General features: G+C 36.2%; 1 protein-coding gene across 7 annotated transcripts in view; it reads right to left on the bottom strand.

Moving 5' to 3' along the window:
• LOC138697644 (spondin-1-like) overlaps nt 1-19,214 on the bottom strand; it is a 741,699-nt gene that overhangs the window by 530,768 nt on the left and 191,717 nt on the right. For all 7 annotated transcript variants that reach the window (XR_011331591.1, XR_011331590.1, XM_069823071.1 and 4 more), the window contains exons 3-4: nt 5,077-5,371; nt 1,150-1,294 (exon numbers count right to left, since the gene is read on the bottom strand). Coding sequence is in view for 5 of the 7 variants with exons in the window: in XM_069823071.1 (XP_069679172.1) it covers nt 1,150-1,294; nt 5,077-5,371 (440 nt within the window). In the remaining 2 variants the exon portion in view is untranslated. The remainder of the gene's footprint in view (nt 1-1,149; nt 1,295-5,076; nt 5,372-19,214) is intronic.

Here is a 19,214-nt window from a genome sequence, read left to right as displayed (position 1 = left end):
TTTATTCTGAGTTTTGTATTAATATGCTAATACAGTGTTAAATAACATTGGGAATAATATAAAATTGTGCGATTTAATATAAAAAAACCTAGATGACTAGTTCTATCATGGAAGAGTGGCTTCATAATTTTAATGGAGCAATGAAATGTCAAGGTCGTAAGGTCATACTGTTTTTAGACAATGCTACTTGCCATCCAAGGATTAACTTGTCTAACGTGAAGTTAATCTATTTTCCATCAAACACACTTCAGTTACACAACCGACGGATCAGGGCGCAACTTACACTCTGAATTAATGTAGGACGCGAAGGAAATCCTACAACGTTCCCTTAAAAAAATCGCGGCAATGCACTTTAAAAGAAATGTGGGGGCCAAGAAACTAGGGCGCAGAGAGAGAAAGAGAGAGAAGCTGCAATCACGTAAGTTAATAATTATGAAAATAAAATTCACTTTGCATGTATTGTACTGTAGTAACTTTTATTTCAAATTATTTCTTCTTTGTGTTCTTCCTACAGTGAGCATATTGCAGTAGTTTCTTCTTAGTTTTGCCAAAACTCAACCCTTTGTGAAACGAAAACCTGTGAAAACGGAAAAAAAAATTCTGGAACGATCGCGTTTCGTTTTAGGGAGATTTTACTGTATAAATATTTCTTTCAAAATCAACTTTTGCGTCATAATATTTTTTCTTTCCGCTTAAAGACAAGTAGGCCTATACTGGGTCATCCACATATCTCGGAACCGAAGCTGCATGAAGCATTCAGCCCACAAGTGCAAAGCATTTGTGCGGGCGAGAGGGAAGCGATCTGCGGGGATAACTGGTCTCGTGACGGAGTTTATTCTGTGTTTCAGTGAGAGCAACACGTGAAGTGAAGTGAAGTGAAGTGAAGTGAAGTGAAGTGAAGTGAAGTGAAGTGAAGTGGAAAATAATAGGCCTAATTATTCTATTCCACATCGGATGTTTATTTAATAACCAATCATATTATTGAATTGGTGCATAAGTTCGTAGCGTAAATAAATAATTGGTTGCTATGGAAACATGGACAGCAGATGAATAAGAGTACAGAAAAACGCTACGAACGTATGCACCAATCAAATATTTTGTTATAGTTATTTGTCTCTCTAGTTACCACATAACATAACTTTGTTTTACCTCATATTTGGCTTCTTCACAGGCACAACACGGATTCACAACTTCTGGTTGGTCGTCATCATTCTCCTGAACATCTTCGCACAGTACACGACTCAGAGGTCCGTCATCCATGTACCAGTAATCTCGACTTTCCACCACAGTTGCCCTATGTAAGAAACAAAGTATAAACTATTGCAGCTTAATGATAGAAATTATATCTGCTAGTCAGAGTCAAAAATAATTCCAATCAAGTGATTATAATTCGAGGGAAATATTTTCATCTCTCTGACGTAGAATACGTCTCTTCCCTCACCGAGCATGGACACTAGTTCCGGAATCCATAGTTAAACAAATAATGACAAATGCTTACTGTAACAAACACTATGAACCACAGTCTAATGGTAATGTTTTAGTAGTTAGGTCAAGAATCAATGTAACTTGTGTGACCACTCACAAAGACGCCATCTCAGCGTAATGGAATTGTTAGGTTGTTTCCAAAGTTATGCACAATCATATATTTTTTTTCTTTTAAGCGTAATAGAATTGTTAGGTTGTTTCAAAAGTTACGCACAATAATATATTTTTTTCTCTCAAGAGTAATGGAATTGTTAGGTTGTTTCCAAAGTGATGCACAATAATATATTTTTTTCTTTCAAGAGTAATGGAATTGTTAGGTTGTTTCCAAAGTTATGCACAATAATATATTTTTTTCTTTCAAGAGTAATGGAATTGTTAGGTTGTTTCCAAAGTGATGCACAATAATATATTTTTTTTCTTTCAAGAGTAATGGAATTGTTAGGTTGTTTCCAAAGTTATGCCCAATAATATATTTTTTTCTTTCAAGAGTAATGGAATTGTTAGGTTGTTTCCAAAGTTATGCCCAATAATATATTTTTTTCTTTCAAGCGTAATGGAATTGTTAGGTTGTTTCCAAAGTTATGCACAATAATATTTTTTTTCTTTCAAGAATAATGGAATTGTTAGGTTGTTTCCAAAGTTATGCCCAATAACATATTTTTTTCTTTTAAACGTAATGGAATTGTTAGGTTGTTTCTAAAGTTATGCAGTTTAAAGTTTTGGTTTAAAGTTGAATGTCTTATTTATTTTCGGCTGCAGCTAAATTATTGCAATGATGGAGCACCCGCATGGGGTATTTCGTTTCACAAGTAGCATTAAGGGCGCAATTTCATTCGCTTACAGTCCTAGCATTTGTGCCTGAGGAAAATGTCAATGCGTTTTAAGATCTGGAAGTCACTGTTGTATATGAACAACTGGATACGCTAGAAGTGACTAGTGACATACAGCGTATTCCGAATCTCACCGGACGGGTGGACGCTGCAGCGAAATAGGAACAAAACTGCTGGAAGGTTCGATGACTATCATGGCGGCTGTACAAGTTGTTGTCTGTGCTACGCTAGCAAGATTTTGCGAAATTTCGTACTTCATCTCGTTCAAAGAAAAGATAGCATAAACAATTTATTTCTTGAACCAGTAGTAATAACTGGTCCGTTGACATGTTCGCTCATAAGCCATTAACATATTGTTTTACGTTGTGCCCATTACAAACAATACAGCAGAACACACCGCCATGACACAACAGTGCAGGATGTTATTCGTCTGCTAATTCCCGCCCTATACAAGAACCAATCAGATTCACTGATGGAGACTGACACCACCTCTGTAAGCTGATGGAACCGGTGCGACACCGATGGAGCATCAGCGACGTCATCGATGAAATTCGGAACACCGTGATGCCATCAGATTGCTCAGCGATGAGATTCGGATTACACTCATAGGTTTTGCCTCACTCCACCGTCGAAGGGTCGCCATTATGTTCTCAGGCTTACTACTCTACTGGAGTAAGAAACTTAGAATGTTGTTCTCAACACATTCTTTCAATTTTATACAAGAAGGTCTGACTTCAAGAAGCGAGGGATCACTACAAACGGAAATATTAATGTACTTTTTAATGCATGCGGGTCGGGACCAACGATTTAGGTTCACTATAGGAATATCCTGAACTAGCACCAACAGATAGCGCACGTGTACTTTGAGGGATGCGCTTTTCACGTGCATTTGTTTTTCGGTATATAAACATTGAGTATATGCGTGATGTATTAGTATATTTAAATACTCTTAAAAACAACTCAAACTACCCAATTTTTGTTATATTCCTATATGTAAAAACCAGGGAAACCTTTTTATCTTCATTCAGGTCCCGAAATAATCTGAATATATGCTTTAAACCTTAAAAATAGAACTAATTAAATTGCGCTATTAAACAAAAGTATCTACTTCAAGTAAGGAATTGCTGACTACAGTTCCATTTTGGAAGAGGGAAAAGAAAAATGAATAAAAACATATGCAACCTCGACAGCGAGCTATGTTAGCTTAGATTATTTGCAGTAGTTGTAGGAGTTTCCGCAGTTTACGCCTGCAGTAAACTCTCGATAAACTGTGATGTTTATTATCCAGAAAGGTCCGTAGTGAAATCCATTTCGTGAATACTGTTTTTAATGTACTCTAGACTAATTATTAAAACCATGTTCTAACTTCAAATTTTCAAAATCATCCTACATAGTATTGAAAACTGCATGCCCTTAACCTACAAAACGCACGAATAATCGTCATACTACTGCGATCATATTATATCAACTTATCAAACATTGCACTTCATCTCTCTGCAACTATAGAAAAAATACGAGGAATTCAATCTCGATAGTCCCTTCCCTATAAAAAACACATTGGTGGCTGCATATCCTGTTTTTAGCGTACGGTACTTAAATACTTATGATTAAATAGGCAACATTCACCTTCGACAAAGTTTATATTTTTTTATTCGTGCACCTCGTTCTCGAAGTTCTCGTTTAGGTTCATGAACATTCAATTTACTCGTATCTACAGTATATTCTGCATACTGCAGATTTCCCCATCCATCTCTTAAGAGGAATCGCTCAGTATTGTAGAGGTTTACGCTATTATTTATTGTAAATTAAATTATGAGGGAAGAAAATACTGAATTATATTAAATTATACTAGGTTATACAAAATAATTTTGTGCGAGATCGTGCGTATTTGCTTGGTTTCCGCACAAAACCAACTCGCGGTAAGTGTAAAATTCCACATTCAGTATTCCCAACCTAACACACATAACAATTTCCCTCTTCTTACCGCTTAAGTGACATATTCATTTTACTGCTTTAGGCTTTTAACATATTATTTTTAGATACGTTCAATATAGTAATAATTATAAATTGGAAACTTACCACTGCAATTTCACCTAAATTGCACTGTTAATTATTGTTTTTAAATACTTGCAAAAATAAAGTAAACTCTACAATTCCACTAAAGTTACTGCATTTCGTGATGCATGTAACATTAAGGAAGCCGTTTGTTTTAAGTTCGCATTTATAGACCGGGGGAAAAAAAGACAGACGTATATCACGGCCTGCTGGAGCATAGTAAACACAGAAAACATTTTAAAGCAACACTGTTGAAGATAGATATTTTTGTTTTACAAATTTGCCGTCATTGAACAGAAACCAAGATGGAGATTTCATTGCAACTAATTAGAAATTCCTCTTTCAGATATGTAATAAACGATCTTCGCACAAAATAATGTATGTTTTCTTTCAATTCTCGGAAATTAAAAAAGCTCAACTACGTTTCGCTTTTTCAAACTTTTCCTCCAACATGAAAACTTCAACATACCGCTCTTGTAACGCATATTACTAGTACATATAATTTTAACATGCACAGAAAACCATCAAGCGGGAAAACGTAATCAACTGTAGCATATGACATAATATAGCCCTGCAACAGGTTGCGCCGCATGGAACGCTCCTGCCATCTAACGGTAAAACTTCGCATAAGATATCCCTATAGCCGAATGTTCACTAGACTATATCCAGAGTTGACTGTATTTGGAAAGGGGCAGCAGAATATTACCTGAACACTACGCAGCCGCTGCCCTGCGATGGCGCCGTCCACAGCACTTGGATGTCGGACTTGGGTATGGAAGAGGTCTGTATCACAGCGTTGGGGCAGTGGTCGCTGAACTTGGTCAGTGCGTCGCCGAACAGCGAGAAGGTCCCGACGTTGCGATTACTGAATTCGTGCATAGAGCCCGACCTCGGCATCCCATTCCCCCAAGAGGGCAGGTAGCCGTTGCTGGGCTCCACTACCAGCATGAAGCCCGTGAACTTCTGAGGGTTGTGCTGGATGCGCTCCCCCTGCAAGCTGACTGCACACAAAACACGGTGACACATTCCTTCTCACATAAAGCACAGCGGATAATATAATAACCCAACATTTATGGCATTTGTAAGTTTTAAAAGAGCCTACGATATAATTAGCCGAGAAATGTTCCTATCCTTTAAATTTGCTCCAAAAAAGAATTATCAAAATTTGTCTATATAAACCTTTTGGTTACCCAACAAAATTAATTTTTCAGGAATATAGTGTATCAAATCTAGAACAAATTTATAAACAAACATTGCTGATTTACTTCCATAAAAACCACAATAAATTTAAATTTGATCCTCACGAATACCATACGAGACAAAATTACAGTTTCTTTCTAAACACTCCCAAATGTCACACAACTGCTGGAATAAAACACAGCAGAAGTTTTGGACCCAAAATATATAATGAATTAATTAGAGCTTACCCTGAGCTAAGTACACTTAACACATACAGATTTAAGAAACAAATCAGATTAATTATTTAATTGTTTAAGCTAATTGAGTTAAAAATTGATACTCTAATATTTATGTACTTTTGTATTTTCTATTTGTATATAGACCCTATTATTACATCCTGTATTATTTTACCATTTATTAATGTTATTGTGCTCAATGAACTCTCTTAATTTTGTGGTATATTTTGTATAACTGATCTGAACTGCGCCCGAGCACGAGCTTCTGCTCTTTCGCGCTGCAATGCTTAATGTAGCTCAAGTGTAAAGTATTAAATAAATAAATAAAAATAAAAAAATAAAAAACATAAAATACATTTTATAAAATGATATGGAACACTAAAGAAGATTTTAAATACATATCGCAAGAAGTAAGACAAGAGTGCCCATTATTCCTTACTTTATATTTTATTTATATAGGGTCATTCAAAAGGTAAGGTCAACCGGTGAGATGATTCAGAGCGATATTTGAAGCAGGACAGCCCTTTCTCAGTTTTATTTATTTGCAACCGTTTTAGAGTTACGGCAGGTCAAACATTCACTCACAACTAAGGTGACTTACAATAATATTACTAATTTGCAGTACTTTGAGCAGCTGCTGAAAATGTCCTCCGTTTGCACGCAAACATGCCTGGACACGTTCTCTTACTGCGCTTTGCACAAAATCTAACAGCCCGTTTCGTGCTCTGATGTCTGTTGCAGCTGCACTAATTCGCTGCAGCAAGTGATCTCTGTCTGTATTCTCCGTAGAATACACCTTTTCTTTCATAAAACCCCAAACAAAGAAATCCAGAGGCGTTAAGTCAGGGGACCGTGCAGGCCAATCACATTTCATGGCGTGTGTTCCATTGTAACTCCATCAATTGTGTAAATCATGCTTTGTAAACAAACAGATCAAAACAAATGACGATAAATTAGTATTTATTGTATCATGAGCTGTGAATTAACTGTTTGACCTGCTCTAACTCTGATACGGTTGCAAATAAATAAAACTGACGAAGGACTTTCCTGCTCTGAATGTCGCCCTGAATCATCTCCTCACCGGTTGACCTTACCTTTTGAATCGCCCTGTATAGCCTATATGGTTGGGTCACTGGCTAAGAAGAAACTACCTACTGAAGGATGCACTAGAAGGAATGGTGAACGGAAGAAAAGTTCGAGGAAGAAGAAATCAGATGATAGACAACATTAAGATATATGGATCATAAGCAGAGACTAACAAGAGAAAGGCGGAAAATAGGAAAGATTGGAGAATGCTGGGTTTGCAGTAAAAGACCTGCATAGGGTGAACCTTAAGTAATGTCATTAATTTTAGGGAGTTATTCTTTGATATATTTCAAATAAAAATGTTTAATACAATTTTGCTTCTTTTTCAAGTTAAAATTGTTTAAATAAAACATTTCATAGCATGTTTTGTGAAGTCACTGATTGAATTTCCAATATGCTCAGTCAATTTAAGAGAGCAGTGTATTATAATAAATGATTGAACATTTTTAGTTTTGTCCTTTAAATGTACAGAAATTTGATCCGAACAAATGTAAATTTTCGTTCTGCAAAGGAATTTTACAATGTTACATTTGTTCGGATCAAATTTCTGCACATTCAAGGATAAAATTAAACTTCTTTCAAAATTAACAGTTTGCACAGTTTGTGCGCAGTTCTCGTTTATTATAAAATTAACAGTTTATGTAGAGAACCGTTGTGAACAGTTCTAGATACTGGGTAATTCGTAAAAATATTGCACAGTAGTGGCAAAAAAAAAAAAACAGACCGACCCTTGTAGCTGATTTCAGAGCCTTTTCACTCCAGAGCACAATATACTGGCAACTAAGACTTTCGTGGTTCGAATCCTGCCTGGAAAGGAAACTTTTTTTTGTTCCTTATTCAAATGTATTCCTAATACTTTTCGATTACTGGTAAAATTCATGTTCTGGAAATAATAAGTTAATTAAGTAGTAAAATATCGCTGCAATCGAAAAGTATTTGGAATAAATTTGAATAAGGAACAAAAAAAAAGTTTCCTTCCCAGGCAGGATTCGAACCACGAAAGTCTTAGTTACCAGTATATCGTGCTCTGGAGTGAAGAAGGCTCTGAAATCAGCTACAAGGGTCGGTCCGTTTTTTTTTTTTTTTTTTTGCCATTAGGTACTGTATATATAAGATCGTCTACATCTAATCCGCCATGACATGAACAATGATCGATGAAATAAATAAAATAAATAAATAAATAAATAAAATATAAGATCGTGTAATGTAAAACAAATATACAGTAGAATATGTATTATATTTACGGAAAATTTGAAAATACGCCACTGACGGAAAACATTCTTGCTGTAGCTTTGTATCTCCTTCCCTCCTAGACCACCCTACTCTGCTGTGTTACGGGTTGCGTTCTAGTGTGTTGGAGATTTGTTTCATTTTCCCCACCGTTGTTTACATTTCATCTAATTCAGGATTACGTATAAGTACTTCGGCTCGGCAAGACGATACACGCTATGACACGTTTTTGCAGTTAATGCTTCTTGCGTGCATTGAATACAAATCTTAATATTTTAAAAACTAACTCATTTATCTTGTTAGAGACAAACCTGACGTCTGGATTAAGAACTAATGACAAAAAGATGCGTTTTGCGAGCTCTGCTATGCATATAACGACTAGTACAGCTGCACAAGCCAAGCTCTTTGGCGTCTCGTTTCCTTTTATGCGGGGATTTGTTCGTTAATTATTATTGTACAGGAACACTGACGAATGTCAACGTGTATGCTGAAGTATTCGGTTTCATGCTCAGTCGGTCTGTCAGCCACAAAATGGCCATCTATCTTTCTAAACTCGTACTCCACTGTGGGAGATCTGTGTTGTCCGTATCAGGAAGGTTATCCATCGTAATTGATGGTCACATCCATAGGCGGAGAGAGAACCGTTTCCTTGGGGAGGGGAGTGCAAAGTAAAACCATAGAATCCCCACATAACGGGGTTATGGGGGACATCATTTACCTCATAGCTTGACCGTGGTATAGTATATCGGAATATGATTATTATATTCACCATTAAAATGGGACACACTCACGGACCGGAGAACGCGAATTCGATTATGCGCAATGTTCAAAACATACAGAGGTGAGCCTGCCTGGAGAGAAATAAAAAATAGGTTGCAGCCGTCAAATTACTCTTCAAGGAACAACCACTCTTATAAATTGAGGGAAAGAAGACAGAGGACGGACACTGGAAAGTTTTATTTTCTCAATCGTACTATCAGGGACTGGAATGCTTTACCTGCACACTTACTAAAGGCTTTACCAGTAACCAAAAATGTATTTAAAAATATGCTTAAAGACTTTACTAATAGACGGTAGTATATTATACACACTACTTAAAGGTGTAATTGATATCTTGTTATTGGAAGTGTTCTATCAGTGAGGAAGTGCGTTGTGTCAGTGAAGTGTGTAGTGTCAGTGAAGTCTATTGTGTAAGTGAAGTGTGTTGGTGTCAGTGAAGTGGCTATGTAATGTATTTGAACAGTGAAATGTTTAGAAGTGTTAGTGAAATCAGGTAGAATCAGTGCAGTGAGTGAGTTGACAGCGAAATAAGTGTAGTGCCGAAAGGTAATTGTGCAGGTATGAACCTGTCACACTCGTGGGTCTTAGTTCGAACTTAGGGTTAAAATACAAATTAGATTTACTTTAAATGTTATTTTAAGTGACCATGCTTCATTTAATTTAGGATGCTCCTTGTTATTATTATTATTTTATTATTATTATTATTATTATTATTATTAAATTATCTATCCTTATATGTATCATGTGTAGATCCATTATTTAGTATCAAACTATTGTTGGAAAAAAGAAGAGAATTTAATTTAGAAACCCATATAGCTTTTATTGATTTTGTGAAAGCTTTTGATAAAGTCCGAAGAGACCTTTTATTCGACATATTACAAGAAAAAAAAATATTCCAAATTTGCTATTCCAAAATATAATAGAAATCTACACGGACAGCAAAATAAGTGTCAAAATAAATAACTGTATATCCGAAAGAAAATTAGTTAATAATGGAGTTCGACAAGGTTGTCCACTATCACCAACTTTATTTAATATTTATATAAATGAAATTATTTTAAAATGGAACCAAATCTACACATCAGGAATCAAAATAACCAGTGCTCTAACATTAAATACCTTACTCTATGCCGATAATCAAGTCATAATTTCCGATTCAGAGGATAATTTACAAAGAGGATTGTATACATTAAATGAAATATTAAAAGATTTTGGGATGGAAATTTCAGCACAAAAATCAAAAGTTGGCATTTTTAGGACAAGACCCAGTGAGAAGTAAGATAATACACAATAACCAATGCCTCGAACAAGTGCAAAATTTCAATTATCTGGGTTGTGAAATATCTTATCAAAATGAAAAAGATGTGAACAAGAAAATTGCCAAATTTACACAAATTCTAGGAATAATAAACAATACATTAAAAGCTAAATTAGTACAAAAATTTACAAGAATAAAAATATATAATACACTAGCATTACCCACCCTTCTATACGGAAGCGAGATTTGGACATTAAAGAAAAAAGACATGAACAGAATCAAAGCAACGGAAATGAAATTTTTCAGGAGAACAGAAGGATATACTCTTTTAGACCGAAAAAGGAATGAAGAAATTTTAGAACAATTAGAAGTAGAGTCAGTAGAAGAAAAAATCACCAGATACAAATTCAATTGGCTAGATCATGTAAGAAGAATGGAAAATTCAAGAATCCCAAAAATTATGATGCAATATAAACCTAGAGGACATCGTCGACCAGGAAGACCGTTAAGAAGACTGCTAGATGGGGCCGAAACAGGTTTACAGAGGCTTAATTCGTGAAGGATGATGATGATGATTATTATTATTATTATTTTTATTAGTTGTGTTTATTATTAATTGTCATTATTGAGTGTAATTAGTTACCACTGCCACCGGGTATATACCCATTTGCAGTGTGAATAAATACATACATACATACACATACATACATACATACATGCATGCATGCATACATACATACATGCATACATACATACATACATACATACATACATACATACATACATACATACATACATACATACATACATACATACATATTTTCGGGGGCATGTTTCTTACAGTGTTACATCCATATCCGCGATGTTTCGGACCGAGTTCTATAGGACTTGAACTGTAGGTCTACTACAAATTATAATAGGGCACAACCAGAGTCTAGTAGGATACAGTAACGAAGCTTGAGTTTATGAGGGTACTAGGAACAACAGACTGTGCGGGTACTATTTCGCATTGTCTGTAATGAGGCGAAAGTAGCGATCATAGTGGTTAGCAACTATCTATGGATGCATAATTACTACGTATTGAGCTTCGTGACTATATACTAGACCAGTGTTTCTCAAACTTTTTTGAAGTGGGGACCATTTTTTTAAGTCAGAACAGTTCCGCGGACCACCTTACTCTTGTCCCCTTCGAAAGCAAATTTATCATTTCCGTAGCATATTGTAATACCAGTACACTTATATTTTAAAATTGAATTAAGGTTCGGTACTTTGGTTCTCTGTTATGAATTCGGGTGGTCCCTGGCTGGGTTACAGGCGCGGCCCCAGATGTGCAGGGAAAAGATGTCGAGAAACACCACGTATATAGTGCTTTAAATCCCTCTTTTGATGCTGAGAGTAGAGTGGGAAGTCGATAGATGGGTAGGGTAATAAATTTAAAAAATGTCTGTACTGGGAGAAAAAGTGAAATTCGATTGCCATGTATAATTTCCAAACTCTGAGATTTTAAGCTATAGTGTGATACGCAATTCGTTCGAATTTTATTTTTTCTTCTGTCTGTTTTGAAGGACCATAAGGGCAGACATCGAGGACCACAAGTGATCCGCGGACCATAGTTTGAGAAACACTGTTCTAGACTGTGGCATAACCACAGTCAAATGTTTAAATGAGACAAAAGACGAAACACAACAGTATCTTAGCTATCAAAATGTTCTGGTTCTATTATATGATATTACCTATGGTTATATAAATAAATAAAAAATCTCAAATAAATTTCAATTTCTAAGAAACATAAAACATACGTTAATATATTTTTATTTGAGATTGCACATTTGATCTCAAACATATGAAAGGAAAATTCCTAGCCTTTTAATAAGGGCAGATATAAACAACTGTGACGATTCAAGACTGCTTGACGTTCGGGACTTCGGGAGTAATCAATCTCAGCGTCTCGAAACACTCACAAGCAGTCTTTACGTCAACGACGTATACAATATTCTCGTGCGGGTTTTCGGCTTTGCGGGTGCTGTCAGTCTTGTTTTCTCGATCGTTGTTCATCTCTAATTTAAATGTGCATTGGCATGATTTCGGAGACATTCAATAATAATAATAATAATAATAATAATAATAATAATAATAATAATATAGTATTAAAATGTTGGTCATGTTTTTAAATTTTAATGTCATATTTCCAGAAATTTAAGGTCATTTTATAGGTCCTTTTCTGTGATTTTTAGGTCATCAACTTCCGAGCCCTAGGCCTACTAATGATGCTCGGATCGAAACTGAAATTGGACAAAGGATTGTAAAAGAAAGATCAATGGTAAAAAAAAAGATTAAACGAAATGCTATGGAACAAACAAATCTTTAAAACAGTAAAAATAAACATAAGTTAATCAAATCATTAGTTTGGAGTGTGACAACTTATGAAACAGAAGTGCGGGTATTAAATTCAAATTTAAAAATGTATGTCTCTAGCTTAAAAAATATATAAAATAGAAATTTCATCCATTTCATCTCTTAACTGTTCTTTGCCCCCCCCCCCAAGGGTCGCGGTTCTCCGGTTGAGAATCACTGTTCTACTCCACATGTTATGTAAGAGGGAAGCACTAAAGTAAAGTAAGGAAAAGAGGGCCTCATCATCAGGAAGGTTGAGAAACACTGGATTAAGATACAAGTAGCTACCATTTATCGGTCGCAATTGTAATCTGTTCACGTATCGCTGTTTATGAATCACTGTCTACCGGCATCTCGTCAGCATTCACTACGGCATGCTCTTCTTTAAGTTTAATAGATTTGAGAGCTCTCAGCTCCGCCTTTGCACCGCATGTAGCAGGCCTAGATGTGTCTTAAGTTTAATGTTTGCCTCGTCGGCTTTATTTGTTCCCCCGCATAGCGTGAAGGACATCTTTCCGCACTGACAGCAATAATTCTCTTCTTTTAGAGCTCATAACCAAAGACTTACTTGACGAGGCAGAATGGAATTACGAACTAGAATAAGATTACGGAAATACTTTTCCTTTTATTATTTTCACAGGACTGTTTGGTCCTGATGTACAGTTCTTTCCATAATTTTCAAACTATCTTTTTGGGGGGGGGGGTGAAGTTTGACGTAACTATGCCTTTGTTGGAAGTATAAACGGAAAAAAGTCACATGTTATGTGTAACAAGAAGTAATGACATCATGCAGGGATACTAAAGGCTGGTTCACAATAAACCGGGAACGAGAACCAGAATGAAAACGAGAAGCAGAGGACGTGAATATGACAATTTTTGATTCACAATAAACCGAGAACGTAGACGACTATGCATATCGATATGTATGTCAATAACGATATGTAAAGTCGATATTACGCATTCTGATGTTATTTGTGTATATTTGACCAATGGCGTTCTCTCATGAGTACAGGGCAACCAACATAAACACTGGTTAACTAACTTCGAAATTTCAACTGAAACATTTCATTAGGTACGGTACTACTGCATAAAAACCAAAAACTCAACACACTAGAACAATATGAAATATACAGACACACTAAAACACGCCCTAATCAAATACTCAACACACAGATCAATTTCAGAACACACACACTATTTGACACAACTCTTCATCACACGAACGCACCCACACAACAGGCAGCGAAGTTGAGATGACGCCGAGACACAGAAGGCTCCGAGGATGGTGTCAAGTAGCACCGAAACAGCTGTAAGCCGCACATGCTTACATAATTAACACGAGTAAGGTCGCCATTTAATCAATTATTTATATTATTAAGTTATGTTTTATTTGCATTGTATTCTTCACCTGACATAATTAGGAACATTAAATCCAGACGTTTGAGATGGGCAGGGCATGTAGCACGTATGGGAGAATCCAGAAATGCATTTAGTGTTAGTTGGGAGGCCGGAGGGAAAAAGACCTTTGGGGAGGTCGAGACGTAGATGGGAGGATAATATTAAATGGATTTGAGGGAGGTGGGATATGATGATAGAGACTGGATTAATCTTGCACAGGATAGGGACCGATGGCGGGCTTATGTGAGGGCGGAATGAACCTGCGGGTTCCTTAAAAGCTATTTGTAAGTAAGTAAGTAAATATGTTTTATTTAACGACGCTCGCAACTACCGAGTTATATCAGCGTCGCCGGTGTGCCGGAATTTTGTCCCGCAGGAGTTCTTTTACATGCCAGTAAAGGAGAAAGGAGAAAAGGTTCAAATTGCTCAATAACACTATAGCATAAATCCTCTGATTCAGATTCTGGTTGATATGTATAGTAGTTGCAAAAAAAACCGGACCGACCCTTGTAGCTGATTTTAGAGTCTTCTTCACTCCAGAGCACGATAGACTGGTAACTAAGACTTTCGTGGTTCGAATCCTGCATGGGAAGGAAACTTTATTTTGTTCCTTATTCAAATTTATTCCCAATACTTTTCTATTGCTGGTAAAATTCATGTTCTGGGAATAATAAGTTAATTAAGTAGTAAAATATCGCTGCAATCGAAAAGTATTGGGAATAAATTTGAATAAGGAACAAAAAAAAGTTTCCTTCCCAGGTAGGATTCGAACTACGGAAGTCTTAGTTACCAGTCTATCGTGCTCTGGAGTGAATAAGCTCTGAAATTAGCTACAAGGGTCGGTCCGGTTTTTTTGCCACTACTGTACATCTATTATCAGGCAGTACATCTCATTTGACAATATGTGTCAGAGTGAGAACAATTGTTTGTATGCATCTGAAGTCTGACTATGTAATATGTAGCTAGTCGGCGATGTAAGCAATGGAGGGGGAAGAAACTGGCCACCCTACCCCATTATCTCCTGGCCTAGTTGCCTCATAAGTGGTGCCTTCTTGATATCACTTGTGAGATTCAGACCTGTCTTTGGACAGTTAACTAAACAACAAACTATAGCACAAATTAATCAGACATGTTCATAAATGCACTAATATACAGGATGAATCGTAAGTAATGTCAATAATTGTGGTGGCTGATTCCTTCAGTAAATAGCAACAGAAAAGTCAAATACAATTTTGCTATATTTTTAATAATTTTTCAGGAAAAAAAAACGCGCATTTTAAAATACATGAATTATGAAAACTTGCAACGCTGCGCCCTACAACCAGCTTGGAGTTGTGTGCTCTGAACAAAACCCTTCACCTAGAATGTTGAAGGTCATTGCTTCATGCCATGTACATTGCATTTGAACTCGTAAGAAAAAATACAGATGATATACCATTTAGTGTTTTCGTTTAAACGGTGTCAGATAACGGGGAATGAACACTGCTTGTTTCAAGTTAAACAAAATCTTGGACAATTTAAAATAAACTCTATAACCTAATTTTAATTAAATGTTGAGAGAACATAGGCAATAAGACAAACTAAATGGATAAGATTAAGAAATATTTCTACACTCCCATTTCAATTGAATATTCTACAGATTGTGAACAGTAATGATGCATATTTCACGTTGTAAAAACAAAATTTTTAAACATTTCCTCCATTTAACATTATTCTTCCCACTATTTCATTTCATTCATAGTTTCCTGCCCAAGGGAAGGTATCTCACTGCAAACCCAGCATTCTCCAATCTCTCCACCTATTTTCTGCCTTCCTACTAGTCTCCGCATACGATCCCTATATCTTAAAATCGTCTATCATCTGATATCTTCTTCTGTTCCGAACTTTTCTTCCGTTCACTATTCCTTCCAGTGCATCCTTCAGTAGGCAGCTATTTTATTTTCCTCTTCCTGATCAGTTTCAGATTATTCTTTCTTCATCCATTTTTTCTACCACAGTTTCATATCTTATTCTATCTGTCCACTTCATTCGCTCCATTTCTCAAATGTTTTTAGTCGTTTCTGTTTACTTCGTCGTAATGTCCATGTTTCTGTCCCATACAATGACACACTTCACACATAGCATTTCATTAGTCTCTCCCTTAATTCTTTTTCGAAAAAGTGCGCAGAAATGCACATTTTCTTACTTATATATATATATATATATATATATATATATATATATATATATATATATATATATATATATATATATATGGGTTTATTACCGTCAAAGTTACTTAATCAAGAACAATCACTCAAGTCATTAAATTATGACATAAGGTAATACATAATGAAAGACGAATGTATTCGCCATAAGTATGGCATCTTCAGGTCTCATGGCGAAATAAATCTGTAATGTTGAGGGAAACGAGAGAATACCTAGAAAATCCCTCTGTCATCTCTGGTGGATAACGTACTTACTTACTTACATACTTAGCCTACTTACTGGCTTTTAGGGAACACGGAGGTTCATTGCCGCCCTCACATAAGCCCGCCATTGGTCCCTATCCTGAGCAAGATTAATCCAGTCTCTATCATCATATCTCACCTCCCTCAAATCCATTTTAATATTATCCTCCCGTCTACGTCTCGGCCTCCCCAAACATCTTTTTCCTTCCGGTCTCCCAACTAACACTCTATATGCATTTCTGGATTCGCCCATACGTACTACATGCCCTGCCCATCTCAAACGTCTGGATTTAATGTTCCTAATTATGTCAGGTGAAGAATACAATGCGTGCAGTTCTGTGTTGTGTAACTTTCTCCATTCTCCTGTAACTTCATCCCTCTTAGCTCCAAATATTTTCCTAAGCATCTTATTCTCAAACACCTTTAACCTATGTTCCTCTCTCAAAGTGAGAGTCCAAGTTTCACAACCATAAAGAACAACCGGTAATGTAACTGTTTTATAAATTCTAACTTTCAGATTTTTCGACAGCGGACTGGATGATAAAAGCTTCTCAACGGAATAATAACAGGCATTTCCCACATTTATTCTGTGTTTAATTTCATCCCGAGTATCATTTATATTTGTTACTGTTGCTCCCAGGTATTTGAATTTTTCCACCTCTTCAAAAGAGAAATTTCCAATTTTTATATTTCCATTTCGTACAATATTCTCGTCACGAGACATAATCATATACTTTGTCTTTTCGGGATTTAATTCCAAACCTATTTCTTTACTTGCTTCTAATAAAATTTCCGTATTTTCATACCACCACATAGTCATCAGGCCGGAGATCGAACCCGACGTTGCGTCACACTGTCACTATAGTTCTAAAATCAGTAAACAATGTGTCTGCTTCGGCAGGTTCATTAATCAAATGCCGTGAAGTTATTGATTGGCGATTGGTTGGCCGTGGCCCGCCCGGCTTGGACAGCACTGAGCTGGGGCCGTCCCGTCCTCGCTCTACTTGCGAACAATGGGGTGACAGTTTCAGCACTAATCACAGACCTCAGGTTAAATTACTCACGGAAACTATCAGCAAGCCACGCGGCGGAAGGCTAAGACATATTGATTCGCAAATCCAGGACGTGTGTACGTGACAGTGCCGGGCCGGAGGTTAAACGTCTGGGTGACAGTCGGGGACGGCCCCGGGGTCTGTCGGCACCCACACAACACTGCGTTGTTCAAATGCCACGGTTAACATTTAGCTTATTACTAGACTTCGGATTTCTATGTAATTACATAATATTTTTTCCTTAGTATGTATCTGTCCCAAAACTCGAAATGATAGTAGGCCTAAATTAGGCTGCTAAGACCATTATATAGGTGATTCACAAGGATTTACCGTCACTTACGCAGCTTATTTCCGAAGACATTCTGAGCAAAAAAATGTCATACAAACATGTGTCCCAATCTCAATATTTTCAGTAAAATATCTTTTGTGCGAGATCGTGCGTATTTGCTTGATTTCCGCACAAAACCAATCCGCGGTAAGTCTAAAATTCCACATTCAGTATTCCCAACCTAACACACATAACAATTTCCCTCTTCTTACCGCTTAAGTGACATATTGATTATACTGCTTTAGGCTTTTAACATATTATTTTTAGAGACGTTCAATATAGTAATAATTATAAATTGGAAACTTACCACTGCAATTTCACCTAAATTGCACTGTTAATTATTGTTTTTAAATATTTACAAAAATTAAGTAAACTCTACAACTCCACTAAAGTTACTGCATTCGTGATGCATGTAACATTAAGGAAGCCGTTTGTTTTAAGTTCGCATTTATAGACTGGGGGGGGGGGGAGACAGACGTATATCACGGCCTGCTGGAGTATAGTAAACACAGAAAACATTTTAAAGCAACAATGTTGAAGATAGATATTTTTGTTTTGCAAGTTTGCCGTCATTGAACAGAAACCAAGATGGAGATTTCATTGCAACTAATTAGAAATTCCTCTTTCAGGTATGTAATAAACGATCTTCGCACAAAATAATGTACGATACACGAGCGGTATGTTTCTTTCAATTCTCGGAAATTAAAAAAGCTCAACTACGTTTCGCTTTTTCAAACTTTTCCTCGAACATGAAAACTTCAACATACCGTTCTTGTTACGCATATTACTATTTTCTTTAGTTTTAAGGGTAAAATAATATTACAAACAGAGAATGAACTATTCAGAAGTATCATTTCTTTCGGAATATGTATTATATATCTTTCTCGTGTTAGATTTTAAGGTACCTGGTTAACATGTTTCGGCCTGTTATTGGCCTTCTTCAGAATTGGTTGTCGCTGGTCTTGGTTCCATTTGTTTTGTTTCCTGTGGGTGTGTTTGTGTAGTGTAATGTGGAGTCAAAGAGTGTGTGTGTTCTGAAATTGAGTTGTGTGTTGAGAATTTCATTTGGATGTGTTTTTGTGTGTCTGTATATTTCGTATTGTTCTAGTTCTATACAGATACACCAAAAGACATCCAAATGAAATTCTCAACACACAACTCAATTTCAGAATACACACACTCTTTGACTCCACATTACACTACACAAACACACCCACAGGAAACAAAACAAAAGGCACCAAGACTAGCAACAACCAGTTCTGAAGAAGGCCAATAACATGCCGAAATATGTTAACCGGTTACGGTAAAATCTAACACGAGAAAGACATATAATACATATTCCGAAGTGATATAGTGTTAAAAGTTGTGTAATCAAGATAAATAATTTCTTTATTTAGCTAGTGTTCTGAAGCTAAAAATGTCTTGTTAAATGCTTTGTACAGATTTTGTTTTT

Source organism: Periplaneta americana, chromosome 4 (assembly GCF_040183065.1).
Source record: "Periplaneta americana isolate PAMFEO1 chromosome 4, P.americana_PAMFEO1_priV1, whole genome shotgun sequence".
NCBI classification, from domain to species: domain Eukaryota; kingdom Metazoa; phylum Arthropoda; class Insecta; order Blattodea; family Blattidae; genus Periplaneta; species Periplaneta americana.
This window is presented reverse-complemented; position numbering and strand designations above follow the sequence as displayed.